This window comes from Chiloscyllium plagiosum, unplaced genomic scaffold, assembly GCF_037043375.1.
Source record: "Chiloscyllium plagiosum isolate Xiang-an unplaced genomic scaffold, Cpla_swu_hap1 HiC_scaffold_19, whole genome shotgun sequence".
Taxonomy (NCBI): Eukaryota; Metazoa; Chordata; class Chondrichthyes; order Orectolobiformes; family Hemiscylliidae; genus Chiloscyllium; species Chiloscyllium plagiosum.
In genome coordinates this window covers 59,869,087-59,882,767 of record NW_028270157.1, presented here as the reverse complement: position 1 = coordinate 59,882,767, position 13,681 = coordinate 59,869,087, and the positions used below count along the sequence as shown (strand labels likewise).

The 13,681-nt window shown below is 40.0% G+C and overlaps 1 protein-coding gene across 2 annotated transcripts in view; it reads right to left on the bottom strand.

The window, feature by feature from the left end:
- LOC122559514 (sortilin-like) overlaps positions 1–13,681 on the bottom strand; it is a 116,800-nt gene that overhangs the window by 32,100 nt on the left and 71,019 nt on the right. For both annotated transcript variants that reach the window (XM_043709089.2, XM_043709088.2), the window contains exons 10-14: positions 12,679–12,762; positions 9,944–10,004; positions 7,643–7,798; positions 5,287–5,390; positions 29–131 (exon numbers count right to left, since the gene is read on the bottom strand). In XM_043709089.2, coding sequence (XP_043565024.2) covers positions 29–131; positions 5,287–5,390; positions 7,643–7,798; positions 9,944–10,004; positions 12,679–12,762 — 508 coding nt within the window. The remainder of the gene's footprint in view (positions 1–28; positions 132–5,286; positions 5,391–7,642; positions 7,799–9,943; positions 10,005–12,678; positions 12,763–13,681) is intronic.

The following is a 13,681-nucleotide window of genomic DNA, read 5'->3' as shown; positions in this document are numbered from 1 at the left end:
GCTAAATGTTATTAAAAGGATGACTTACCATGGGCTAAAATCAATCCAACTGCATTTGCGGCACTGAGTGGGAGTAGGGGGACCTTCAGGTCCTGAGAGATGCTGTATGCAGCGTGGATGTGAAGGTTACACTATAAGCAAAGACAAGCACTGCATAAGTTACATGGCAGAAATACTGACAAACAGCTCAGTAAATTAATCTTTAGGTTGACTTTGGATCACTGCCTGTTGGATTTTACATGTAACTACTCTGTATTACGTGAGAGCTACAAGAAACAACTGATTTGATATCTTATAGTATTTTCACATAATAGGCCACCTGTAAGTGAACAAAGCACATATAGGAAGTACTTAACACCAGTAAGAAAGACCAGTCATATATGCTCAGTGCTACTCTGAAGATTGTTGAATGGAAACAAATTTTTATAAGCTTTAAAAGGACATTTAAACTCTTAACCATGGTCAAGGATAACCTTTGTGTAGGTGAGAAATCATGAGAAGAGAAAAGGAGAATTAAACAACTAGAGTTCATGATTTCAAGTAAACCTGTGCGATCTTTGACATGGAAACTGTACAACAATAAAAATTTGTTATTTCTTTGAAATCTTCTTTTGCAATGTTTGGGCAGCACGGTGGCTCAGTGGTTAGCACTGCTGCCTCACAGCACCAGGAACCCAGGTTTGATTCTAGCTTTGGGCAACTGTCTGTGTGGGTTTCCTCTGGGTGCTCCGGTTTCCTCCCAAAGATGTGCAGGTCAGGTGAATTGGCCACACTAAATTGCCCATAACGTGAGATGCATTAGTCAGAGGGAACTGAGTCTGGATGGGTTACTCTTTGGAGGGCCGGTGTGGACTTGTTAGGCCGAAGGGTCTGTTTCCACACTGTAGGGAATCTAATCTAATCTAATCTGAAATGATTTTAAAAAGTGTTTCAAATATTTGCATAAATTGTTCTGGAATCAATTGTAAATTTTCTGGAAAGCAAAAGAAATAATCACCTATATGACATAGCAATCTTTGATCTGGCATGAGTTATGAACAGAGAATTAAAATACAAAAAAACAATCTGGCCAGGCAGAGAGGAAAGCACCGGGTAGAACTGTCAATCTGTTTGCTGGTGTAGATAAGATGGCCCCCTTCTACATTATAACAATTCTGTCATTCCACAAAAGCTGAAGGGTAAAGTTGCAGATGCAAGGTGAATGCAAAGAGAGACAGAAAGAAACATATAATTCATGTGAGGAGAGAACATCAAGTCTCTACAAAAAAATGTTGGTTTTCTGTTCGTAAACAAGAGGAAACATAGAAGTGAAGCAGCCCTTAGGGAAGTAATGGGCAAGCAAACAACAGGGCTGAATGCTTACAAATGCTGTAGATAGTTCAAGCACGCAATAGAGGATCAGATCATGGTTGAAAAAAAAAAACCCATCAAGATGGATCCAAGTGTTGGGGGTTCAGTGCATTTGCAAGGCATTAGTACAACCAATTAATCCAGGAACTATGGATGGAATACACAGACAAATGAATGCAACTACAGGGGTGACTTGATTGAATTGGAAAGTCAAATTGCACATGGTGTCACTTTCCTCTGAGCATTGCGGGTGCTTTTTTAGGTAAGACCAGGCGAGAAATATCTTCATTGTATTGATTGCTTAAAGTGAACTCGACACCTTTTTATTGATGTATCATTGGCCTGGTAATTCATGGTTAACACAAATTAAAATTAATGTAACTTAAATCAGCAGTTATAGAATTGAAGCCTTATCGGTAATTTCTTAATTTAAGCCCTGCTCAGATTAATGAGAAGTTGCACTTGACTTACAATGCCAAGAACCCATAAGTGAAGGCTATCCCCCTTGACTTAGAATCATAAAATTCCTACAGTGTGGAAACAGGCCCTTCAGCATAGCAAGTCCACACCGACCCTCCGAAGAGTATCCCACCCAGACCTATTCCCCTATTACGCAATACTTACCCCTGACTAATGCACCTAACCTACACATCCCTGAACACTATGGGAAATTTAGTATGGTCAATTCACTGAGCTTGCACATCTTTGGATTGTGAGAGGAAACTGGAGCACCTGGAGGAAACCCACGCAGACACGGGGAGAAAGCGCAAACTTCACATAGACAGTTGCCCAAGGCTGGAATTGAACCTGGGTCCCTGAGGCAGCAGTGCTAACCACTTAGCCACTGTTGTGAAGTTGGCTATGGAAGTTGCCCATACTTCTCTCCCTGCAACAGCAAAAAGCTTCTGTTCTCTCTCTCTGCCAGAATTTTCTCTTGATGTTCTTTTCTCCTGGACTGGATAAACACTGCATGTGAAACAAATCTATTTGACTGAATTTGCCTTTGCCAAGGGTGTGTTTATAGGATGTTACTACACTGGAACAGTTAATGTTTAGTAGTTAAATAATCTATTATCGTGTTAAGTTTTTCAACAGAGTTAAAGCTGTACCAATTCTTCTTTCTTTTGTTTGTATTTTAACTATAGGGTAAGAATAAAGAATGCTTTGCTTAAAGTCGAGTAGTGTAACCAATTGAATTACATCTGGAACACAGCACCTTACACTTGCCTTTAAATAAGTTAAAAATTCGTCTAGGCCAGTTCCTTGATATGAAAATGTGTTGCTGGAAAAGCGCAGCAGGTCAGGCAGCATCCAGGGAACAGGAGAATCGACGTTTCGGGCATAAGCCCTTCTTCAGGACCTGAAGAAGGGCTTATGCCCGAAACGTCGATTCTCCTGTTCCCTGGATGCTGCCTGACCTGCTGCGCTTTTCCAGCAACACATTTTCAGCTCTGATCTCCAGCATCTGCAGACCTCACTTTCTCCTCAGTTCCTTGATATGTTTGAAGGGAGTTTGGTCTGCTCCAGAAAACCATTCACCATACTGACTTGGAAATATATCAATGTTTCTTCAGTAGTGCTGGGTCAAAATTCTGGAACTCCCTCCCCAGTGGCATTTTACTGAAACCTACTGACCACTGTGACCAGGTTCTGAGATTTTGAGCTTACACTAAACGACACAGCAAGACAGCAGTAATATGGGCCTGGTACCTCTGGCTGACATGGCAAAGTGCAAAATGGCAAGGTAGGACAATGCAAGCCAGAAGTGCTCTGAGCATCCAGGTAGACTCAGAATGAGTGAGCCCAAATACAGCAAGTGAAAAGCACAATTGATGCAACCTGGTCCAGTGCGAACAAAAAGAATTACAGATGCTGAAGACCTGAAACGAAAACAAATTACTGGTGAAACTCAGCAAGTCTGGTAGAATCTGTGGGAAGAAACAGAATTATCATTTCAAGACCACTGAATCTTCATCAGAATTGATAGCAGCTGGGAAAAAAATGGTACTTAGACTGAAGGCAAGGTTAGTTGTTGGGAGTGGGATGCAGGAGTTGACGGGTGAGGGGTGGGACACCAGGTAGGTGAAGATGGAGCTGAGAGACACAGAGAAAGAAAGCTAGAAAGATAGCAAGCAAGAAAGCAAAAAAGAAATGGTGAGAGCGTAAGCAAGAGAGACAGAGACAGAGAGAATGACCGTGAAACAAAGGGAGACAGAGAGAGGTGAAAGGGTTAAGTAAACAAGGGGATCATGGATGGCTGGCCAGGACAGAAGCGAAGCTGAATAAGTCATGATGAGGAGAGCACAGAATGGGTAGTTTATGCTGAAAACAAACCATGTAATATCATAATAAGCCCAAGAGGGGGTGAAAATGGGTGACAGTGCAAAAAGCAATCAATGTCATAACAGGACTGGATATAGGGATGAGTAAAAACATGGAAGCATGGAATAAGGTTCTAAGGAACTGAATGTTGAGTCCCAGAGGTTGCAGAAAATGAGTTGCTGTTCTTTGAGCTTGCACTTGAAGCACAGTGAAACACTGCTATAGTCCTGTGATAGAAATGTTGGCATGGAAAACGGTGGTGTATTGAAATGGCAGGCAACTGAAAGCACTGGGTCATTTTTATAGGTGGAGCATAGCTGTTCTGCAACGTGGTCACCTAGACTGCATTTCGGCTCCTCACTGTAGAGGAGACCACACTGTGAACAGCAAATACAGTAGACTAAGCTGAATGAAGTGCAGGTAAATCGCTGTTTCACCTGGAATGTCGAGGGCCTTGGACAGTGAGGAGTTAGGAGGTACATGGGTAGAACTTACACCTTCTGCGATTGCATGGGAAGGTGCTGTGGGGATGTGGGTTTCTGTTAAGAATGGAAGAGGAGTAAACATGGGTGCCCTGGAAGGAACAGACCCTGCAGAATGCTGACAAAGGAGGGAATAAGAATGTTTCTGGTTGTGCCATCCTGCTTGAGGTGATGAAAATGGCAGCTCACACTCCTTTGGATGTGGGAGGTTAGTGGGGTGATAAGTGAGGACTGGGGGACACCATATTTATTTTGAGATGCCTGACACTTTGTTATGCTCCAACATATGGCACCCTAAAACAGAAGGAGCCACCTCGTGTGGATGAGCAATTAGGTAATTTCTAATTTCATATGGGTGCTCTGCAAAGACAACAAGTAGAAGCAAAGCATTTTTAAGTCTGACAAGCAACATTATAGCATCCTAAAGCTGTTACATCGTCAGAAGTGTTGAGCAGTCACTCAGAATCTTCACTGAGATATTGATCATCGAACAGATCAGAAAAATACCTTTCACAAATGGATTGACTTGAATAGAAGACTTTTGTTTTATAATATTTTATTTTGTTCTAATAAGGGCACAAGCAACAAATAATTAAACTGAACCTGACAACAGGAGAATCGAGTCCCCTTTCTTCTGGACTGAGTCAGATGCTAAAAAAAAGATACCTTCGACAAATGGCATAGAGGTCCACATATTGAAAGTACAGCCCTTGGAAAGGCTTCAACTGGCTGACAGTGCACTGTTTTGTACAGGATGGCACTGCATATTTGTAATTTGTGAAAATCCTCTGAGTTACCCTCACAAGCAACCATGTATGTGTCAGATTGCCCTGTGGTTGCAATTAGGCTTCACGCCATGGTGAATCTCTCAGCATTTCCCACCACTGGACACCTTGGATGAATGAGGGAAGAAGTTAAGGTTGGACAGCCGCTGCAAGGTCAGGACTGGCACTTCAATCATTGACAGCTACATACAGTGAGCAACGTGCCCTAACTTCAATATAGTCATGCTTGGACACAAAGCAAGCAGCAACAATTGTAACTGCGCTCCCTGATCACCAAGTGCCACTGAATTGCCATTGAAGCACTACCAGAAAAGGATGCTTTATAACAGCAAATCTTTTGTACTAACCATCTTTGAATCCTTGGTTGTGTCACAATGACTATTGTCCGGCTTTTTCAAAGGTTTCCACTCGCCTCCACTGTCAAATGTAATCACTGATCGAATATTGTTATCTACAAATGTGTTGAAAGGGAGGTTATTAGCAGGAGAAGAAGCTCCATGACTTTGCTGATGATTACTTGAGAGAAAATGCATTTATGTAATGACAGGAATATTAAACCACTGCTGAACAAGTTTATTACAGGGTGTCTTAATCAGCAGTACAGTGCCGTCAATGTATTTGTGAAAGGACCAGCATCTATTTCTGGCGCTGGAGCTGGACTCCAATGGCTTCTCCAATGTAGAAAGCACCACACACTTGCAAGCGTGATGACACATTCCCATTCTTCACAGACAGTGTCTGGCTGTGGTAGAGCCCCCTAGCAAACAATGTTCCCTTATTCACCTAATATATCCCCGAATGAAGATCCTAATTATTAAGAGCTGAATTTGTTCACATCAGTTGTCGTGTGGCGTTGCCCTGGGATCAATCAACAAAATGGAGAGTGTGGCTTTCAGCTGTCTCTCTTACTGCATGATTCTCCAGTTCTCACCATCTCAGTATCATCCTTTCACATCTGCTCTCCTCAATTAATTAGTTCTTCAGCTCATCTCCACTGCCTCTCTAATTAGACAATGGAAGGGAGTGGACAGAAGTGACAGTGGCTTTAGTGAGAATCACAGTAAGTAGAATGGGGAGCTACAATGGGGGTAGCACCACACTACAACACTGCAGCCTGGGATTACTCAAGGTCGATAATAATGGGGTAGGAATAAGGGATCAAAAAAGGTGCTGACAATAATCATGAAGGGTGTAAGGTATATACCTGGCAGCACTGAAAGGGAAGGGGCTGGAGATTCAGATGTTTCAGACACAAGGAGTGGAAGTACTGAAGGTAAAAGTGTGGAAATCAGGATAAGTTAAGTTATTATGGAAGACAGAATATTGCTTGAGTTCTGAGAGTGCTGGGCGTGCAAGTGCTTCAGAAGTAGTAAAAAAACTCTGGGAGAAACAAACAGTCTTAATTGCTGTTTACATGGTTGACATCTCCGAGTCAAAGTCCTGTAAAAGTTTGGGCACTAGAGTCTGTGGTGTTTTAGTTATACTACAGCAAACTTTGTTTTATCTGACACCTTATGAATGGGCACTCTTGATAAACAGGCAAAAATTGTATACCTCAAAGACAAGAAGTTTACTGTATTACCATGATCTAACGCGATGTATGAGTAGTCAGTTGAAGATGTGCATGAGAAGGCTCTCTGCTGGCAAGTTTTATTTAGGGTAATGTTGCATTATTATTTAAGTGATTTATGCAATAAATACAGTAAAACAATGACGTGTATACCCCCTGAATTACATTTCTATTACTTAGTCTGTGTTTTTATATTGATTATGTGGATCTCTTGATCACCCGGAATATCTGATCAACTGGCATACTCCTGGTCTCACAGGTGCCAGTTAATAAAAAGTTTGCAATATACATATGCTTATACAAAACAAAGATCTGACCTCCATCTGCAAACTGTGAGGATATACAAGAGTTGCACTTAATTGGATTGCACCCCTTAATTGAGGTTACACTGCAAGTATCAATGTCTGAGCGCAGACTTTATGCAACTGTGCTATTTACAATAGCAGAATTGTAAATTCTTTAAATTCACCCTTTGGTGTTAAATAAACGGGAAATATAAATTCTGGCCACAATCCTCTTTAGGCATCAACATAATTCACCATGATGCACATCATGCTATTTTTTGAAGCCTCTCTTCAGGGACTTCAGCCCTGAAGGACTGCTACAGTTTTGAAGGCATGGTCATTCAGATAAACATTAAACAGTGCCACCTCATTTGTACACTAAGATCCCATGCTACTATTTTGAATAAGAACATGGGAATTCCCCATTAGCTTGGCCAATATTTATTTCTCATTCAACATCTCTAAATCATTACTTGGCCATCATCTCTGTTTGTGTGACATTACTGTACACAAATTGGCTTTCATTCTTCTTTCTTGCAATAGGAACAGCGCTTTCAAAATACTTAGTTGTTGTAAAACACTTTGGGCCATCTCCAAGTTGCGAAAGGTACAATATAAAAGCAAGTCTTGCCTTCCCTTACAAGCCAAGTATTCACGAACTGTCAAAAGGCTTATTAACTCAAATCTGATTTACTTATGAATTTCTGAAGATGGGATACTTGAATTCTGCTTCATAAACACACTTTAGAGCTTTCTTCAAACATTCTGAAAAACTACAGGCAGAGTGACTAGCTTAAAAGTAGAAAGCTTTACTTTAATTAAAAAGACCAGGAAACTGTGTATTTTTACCTTCATCCAGCACATTGGTGATGTAGACTCCACGTAGTGACGTAACATTTGTAAAATCAGTTGTGCCACTTGTGTCAGAAAACAAGTGACGCTCCAGAGACTTGGAGAATAGAATTCCTCGATCATCAGAAGTGTAGATTGTACCAAACCCAGTATCTAATGAAAAAAACATTAAACTTTAAACAGTTGTGTATGAAATCTTCCATTTAAAACATGCTTGCTAAAGAGAGAATATTACAATGTTTCCTCGTGATAGGTCTCAGTTCAAAATTCCCAGCGAGACCTCATTCAATCTATCCAAAGTACAATAATATCCACATATAAATTGAGGAAAACTACCCAGGACATGGTGGAGGTTATCTGAGAACTATTGTGCATGCACATGGCTTTCAACAAATGAAGAACAACCATGATGCAGAATCAAAATACTGTGGGCACCGGATGACACATATTTGCTAAATAAACCACTGACAGTTATTAATTGGGGTTGGGTGCTGCCATCAATACTCTCTCCAATACTGAAATGAAGGGACTGTTCAATTCTCAGTATTAGAGGATGAACCACTTGCAAATCTCAAGAAGAGGTACTTGTCTTAAAGACAGAATGTCGCTCATTGCTTGAGACCATTGTAACTTGCACATTGCTTAGTTAGACAATCAGGAGCCAGAGGTGACATGTCTCACTAAATCAGAATCTGGAGCTGGACTCCTCAAACTATAACCAAGACTGACAGACATCATCAAATGAAGTGCAGCGCAATGTAATCTCCAACATTAACCCCTTTGGAACAATTACACCATCCAACCCTGGAAAGCTGAAATAATAACCAGGTGCTCCAAATAACCAGCAGGTCATTAACTTGTGAGCAACACGCTTCAAAGTTGCTGATTTCCAACATTGCTAATAATTTGCTACTAAACTCTTAATCCTGCTTTTACTTTCATTTCTTTTTGTCCAGAGTGTCAGAGAAACCAGATTCTCCACTTTCAGGACTGCCAAATAGTTGCATATTGATCCCTGACTTCAAATACCAATGGACACTGTGTTCAGTTGATACCGACATCCAAGATGAAGTCATCTTTCTTCAGTTCTTGTTCTTTGCTGCCAGTGTTGTATTATTACATTTTATGGTACCTGAGAAAAGAGGCAACCTTGACTCCCAAATTTAATTAGCCGTCAGATGGGTCAATGGACTGAGAAGTGGCAGATGGAGTGTAATTTAGATAAATGTGAGATGCTGCATTTTGGAAAGGCAAATCATTGCAGGACTTGTACACTTAACAGTAAGGTCCTGGGGAGTGTTGCTGAACAAAGAGACCTTGGAGTGCAGGTTCATAGTTCCTTGAAAATGAAGTCACAGATAGATAGTATAGTGAAGACATTTGGCATGCTTTCCTTTATCGGTCAGAGCATTGAGTACAGCAGTTAGGGGGTCATGTTGCTGCTGTACAGAACATTGGTTAGGCCACTTCTGGAATATTGTGTGCAATTCTGGTCTCCCTCCAACTGGAAGGAGGTTGTCAAACTTAAAAAAGAGTTCAGAAAAAATTTACAAGGATGTTACCAGGGTTGGAGGATTTAAGTTGTAGGGAGAGGCTGAATAGGCTGGAGTTGTTTTCCCTGAAGCATCGGAGGCTGAAGGGTGACCTTATAGAGGTTTATAAAGTCATGAGGGGCATGGATAGGATAAACAGACAAAGTCGAATCGCTGGGGCGGGGGATGCCAGAACTAAAGGGCATAGGTTTAAGGTGAGAAGGGAAAGCTTTAAAAGGGACCTAAGGAGCAAGCTTTTCACACAGAGGGTGGTGTGTGTGTGGAATGAGTTGCCAGAGGAAGTTGTGGAGGCTGGTACAATTGCAACATTTAAAAGGCATCTGGATGGGTATATGAATAGGAAGGGTTTAGAGGGATATGGGCCAAGTGCTGGCAAATGGGACTAGATTAATTGGGATATCTGGTCGGCATGGATGAGTTAGACTGAAGGGTCTGTTTCCGTGCTATATTTCTCTAGGACTCTAACCAACAGTCCAGGAAGCTCTGATTTCAATAATGAAAAGGTAACCATCCTATGGAACTCTAGCTAACCACACTGACACACCTGAAACAAGTGTGAATGCAACCTTTTGACGACAACATTGCTAAGGCATCAGCACAAAAAGGGCAGTACTGTAATTGGTCATTTTCATTCTGATACATTGATGCATATACACATTCACACACATAATGAATCATGTTTAGTATACTTATTGAACAAGTGTGCCATTTATTTTTAAAACAAGTAAACTTAAATATTACTTACTGCCAGGTTCATCCACATGCATGAAGATCATTTCACTGTCTGCAGCAAGTATAGAGTAAAACTGGAAAACAGAGCACCCACTTAAGATTACTCATGTCAGCGCTTGCCTTTATTCACAGTTACACACATTGCATTTGCTTTGAATATGAAAAGGATAGACTTTAGCTCCATACTAAGTGATTAGATCATTTGCTTTGTTTCCCAATAATTTCTCTCCAAAGAAAGAAAAATTCTCTTAAAGAAATAATAAAAGCCTGAAATACATTAGAAGTCCACCAACAGGTGGTTGGACAGGCTTGCGTTTAATATACTGTACATTCCTTCCAGTGACTTTATCCATCTTTGCACCTGACACATGAAGCTCTTTCCCTCTGTCAGAGGGGACAAAAACTGCTTGGATCACAAAGCACTTCTTTTTACCTGTATAAACTGCCCCTTGTCACCATCTATTTCCCCTCATTTTCTTGGGCTATAAAGTAAGAGTGAATAGAAATAAACTCTTTTGATTAGAAATAGGATTACAAATCAATGTATTCCCTCTGTGGTTCTAGCAGCATCTGTGAAGAATGAATGTTTTGAGTCTGAAGACAACTCTTCAGAGTACAGTAGTTACAAAGTCATAACAGATTGAAACAATGTAAATGTTTCTCTCTCCATATTGCCAGACTTCACGGGTTGCTCCAGCACTTGGCTTTTATTTCAGATTTCCAGCAGCTGTAGTTCTTTGCTTTTATATCCAGGGGTAATCCTGTAATTCTGCTTTATTAATCACAAATTACAACAGTAATCGTGTATAGCAAACCTTCATGTTTTCTCTAGATGAAGAAAAATCTTAAAATTTCACAATCCCACCATATCACACTATACAGTTCTCTTGTATTCAGACACATGAAATCCTGTCACATTAGATTACCTCTGATGTCAATATTTAAACACAGCAGTAAGAAAATCAGTGATATAGAAAGAGGGTGGAAAGTAGATCAGCCATAATACAGCAGGTCAAGGTTGAACAGCCACATAATTCATCTCTACTCCAGGTTCGAATGTTCTTAAATGCAGTAGTTCACAACTCTTGTTGGCAAGAAGAAAAAGCCCCGGGAGATTGAACAGGATAACAAATCATTGCAGCTACATTAGGGCAGTAAACACAACAATCCAAGTTGTTTAAATGCAATCTCTGACCTCTGGTGGAGACAGTGAGTACAAATTGGATATTGCTGGGGAACATGGAGAAGTGTGGCTAAATACAACAGACGCTTCATGGGTGACACCGGCTACGTTGAAGCACAACAGTGAAGCAAACTAACAGATTTCAATTGCAGAATTGTTTACACCAATACGAATACAAGAATTTATAATTTCATCATTGCAATTAGAAGTTAAAAAATAGCAGTAAAAAAAAGTCCAGTGGTATTTTTAATTAAATATTCAACAGGAATTACCAGCAAAGAAACTTGTGTGAGAGGACAACTGTATGAATAAATTTAAGGATAAGGAAAATTAGGAGCACATGATGCACAAAAATCCAAAGAATCAACGTAATGAATCTAAATAACGATCTACACCACTGAGTATATGACAAACACTCAAGGGAACTTGCAAATTATGTCTGTGAGCCCTTCTTTATCGCTTGGTATGTCAGCAAGTTCCCCAATAACAGACCTATTTGTGAAGCCTTTCCTCACAATTGCTCAGAGAAAAAGATTCTGAAATGGTCCCTCCCACTTTTGAACTGATAAAGAATTGAATCCCTGCCAATCGTTTCGGTTCCTGGTCTCAACTATTCAGACTTGCCCAATACAGCTGGACCCCAACATACCCGAACTTGGAGAGGGGAAGGGAAGAAGCAACAATATTGACTCCGGGTTCGTCTGTGCTGCACTGATGAAAAAGAGTAGCTTCTACCAACAGAGTGAATATAGCCCAGACTTAAATGCAGACTTTTTGAAAGATATACTTGCTGTCATATACATAATGTTAAAAATCATATCTTTGTTCGGATTATATCTATTTGTATGAATTCAGACAGTGTAAATCAGTCTTCAACCAACTCAAAACTGTCCTCATCCTGAAAATGTAATTCAATGCTTCCAAACCTAAACAAAACTAAGCTTACTGATAAACAGAAGCACTCTTCTGGAATACAGATATTTTAAAAAAGAGAAAAGTGGAATTTTATAGCCCAAAAGGAAGCAATTCAGCTGATTGCTTTTGTGCGTGCTGTCAGAAAAACCTCTCCAATTGGGCTTACTCCATAATTCTTACCACAGACCTCATGGAAAGTGTAGAAAATCATTTCTATACTCAAAAATAGCAGTTAATAGATGTCTATTCTTAGGTCTGGGGGCCAGACTTAGTGGCAATATCTTTAAAGAACAGAAACAGAAAGGAAGACTAAAGCAAATTTGAAAGTGATATAGTATTGAAACACAGGGTAGACAGCGGAATGAGAGGATGTGAGGATAGAGAAGCAGATTAAGTCAGCAATTCACATGTTGCTGGGAATGTCAGTCATATCTTATGCATCAGATTGTTCATCAAAATGGTAGGCAAAGCTGCTGATAGTTGTCAAATTATCTTTTGTGGAAAATAAGTCTGATCTATATACTGGCATCCATCTTTTAGTACATTCTATTATTTCACATCCCTCATTTCCTAAAGTTGCTGTTGTTACTGCTTCATAACTTACAAGCAGTCAGTAGACTGAAAGGGAGGTACGATTTTGTTGAATTTACCTGATCATGGCTAACAGGAGGTAGCTGAGCTTTATTCCAAGATTCACCCTGATCAGCAGATACATAAACAGATCTGGGCAGCGACTGAAAATAAAAAAATAATCATGTCATTCACTGTTCAAATGATAATTTTGCCTTTTAAAGATATGCCTAACTGTACACACATACTAGTGACATACCAAATGTATCAAAATGAATAAGTAAAATTAGACAAATCAATCAGTGCACTGGAGTTCAGAGATTTGAATTAAGGTTTGTGCAAATTCTCTTTATGTGAAATACACACAGGGTTAATTACTTGAACGATGTAAAAACAATATTGAATTAATTCCAAACTTTGCTCAGTTTTGATTGATTTTAATTTGAGACAATTACAAAGATTTTAGTGTCAGAGACTGTGCAAGTGAATATGTTACAAATCTATTGCTTTTCACACTAACCAGAAACTGTAACCTGTGAGGAGGTCAGCAAAGATTATGCAATGTAGAATTTGAAAATGCCAAGTACGATACTACAGTCTGCAAATGCATGCCATAATTAACTCAAGAAACACAACAGCTTGACAAAAAACAGACACTAAGTTTAAAGTGGAAATATTGGCAGAGCAGATCCAAAGCTTAGTCAAAGAAGGCCTTTAAGTATCACGTGCACTTGCTTTAGCTGTTTTACGTTTATCAGCCTATTAATACTGGGATTCCATGATACACATATCAAAACATTCACTGCTACTGAAAAGCAGATTTACTTCAACGGAACTACCAACACTTAATTTTGGATTGTCTGGTACCCTAGAGCAGCCTGGTTTGATTTGCCTGCTGGATTTTCCATCTGTGAAAACGTGTTGCTTCTGCTCGGTGCTTTCTTACGGAATAACCAAGGTGGACGTGGAACTTGCCACATGATGCAACAAAGAGAGAAGAACACATGCTTGATGCCCATCTTCTGCATCAGTACCAGAGCAGTAATGACTCATAAAGGGAAGTATAATATATCTGTGCTAATT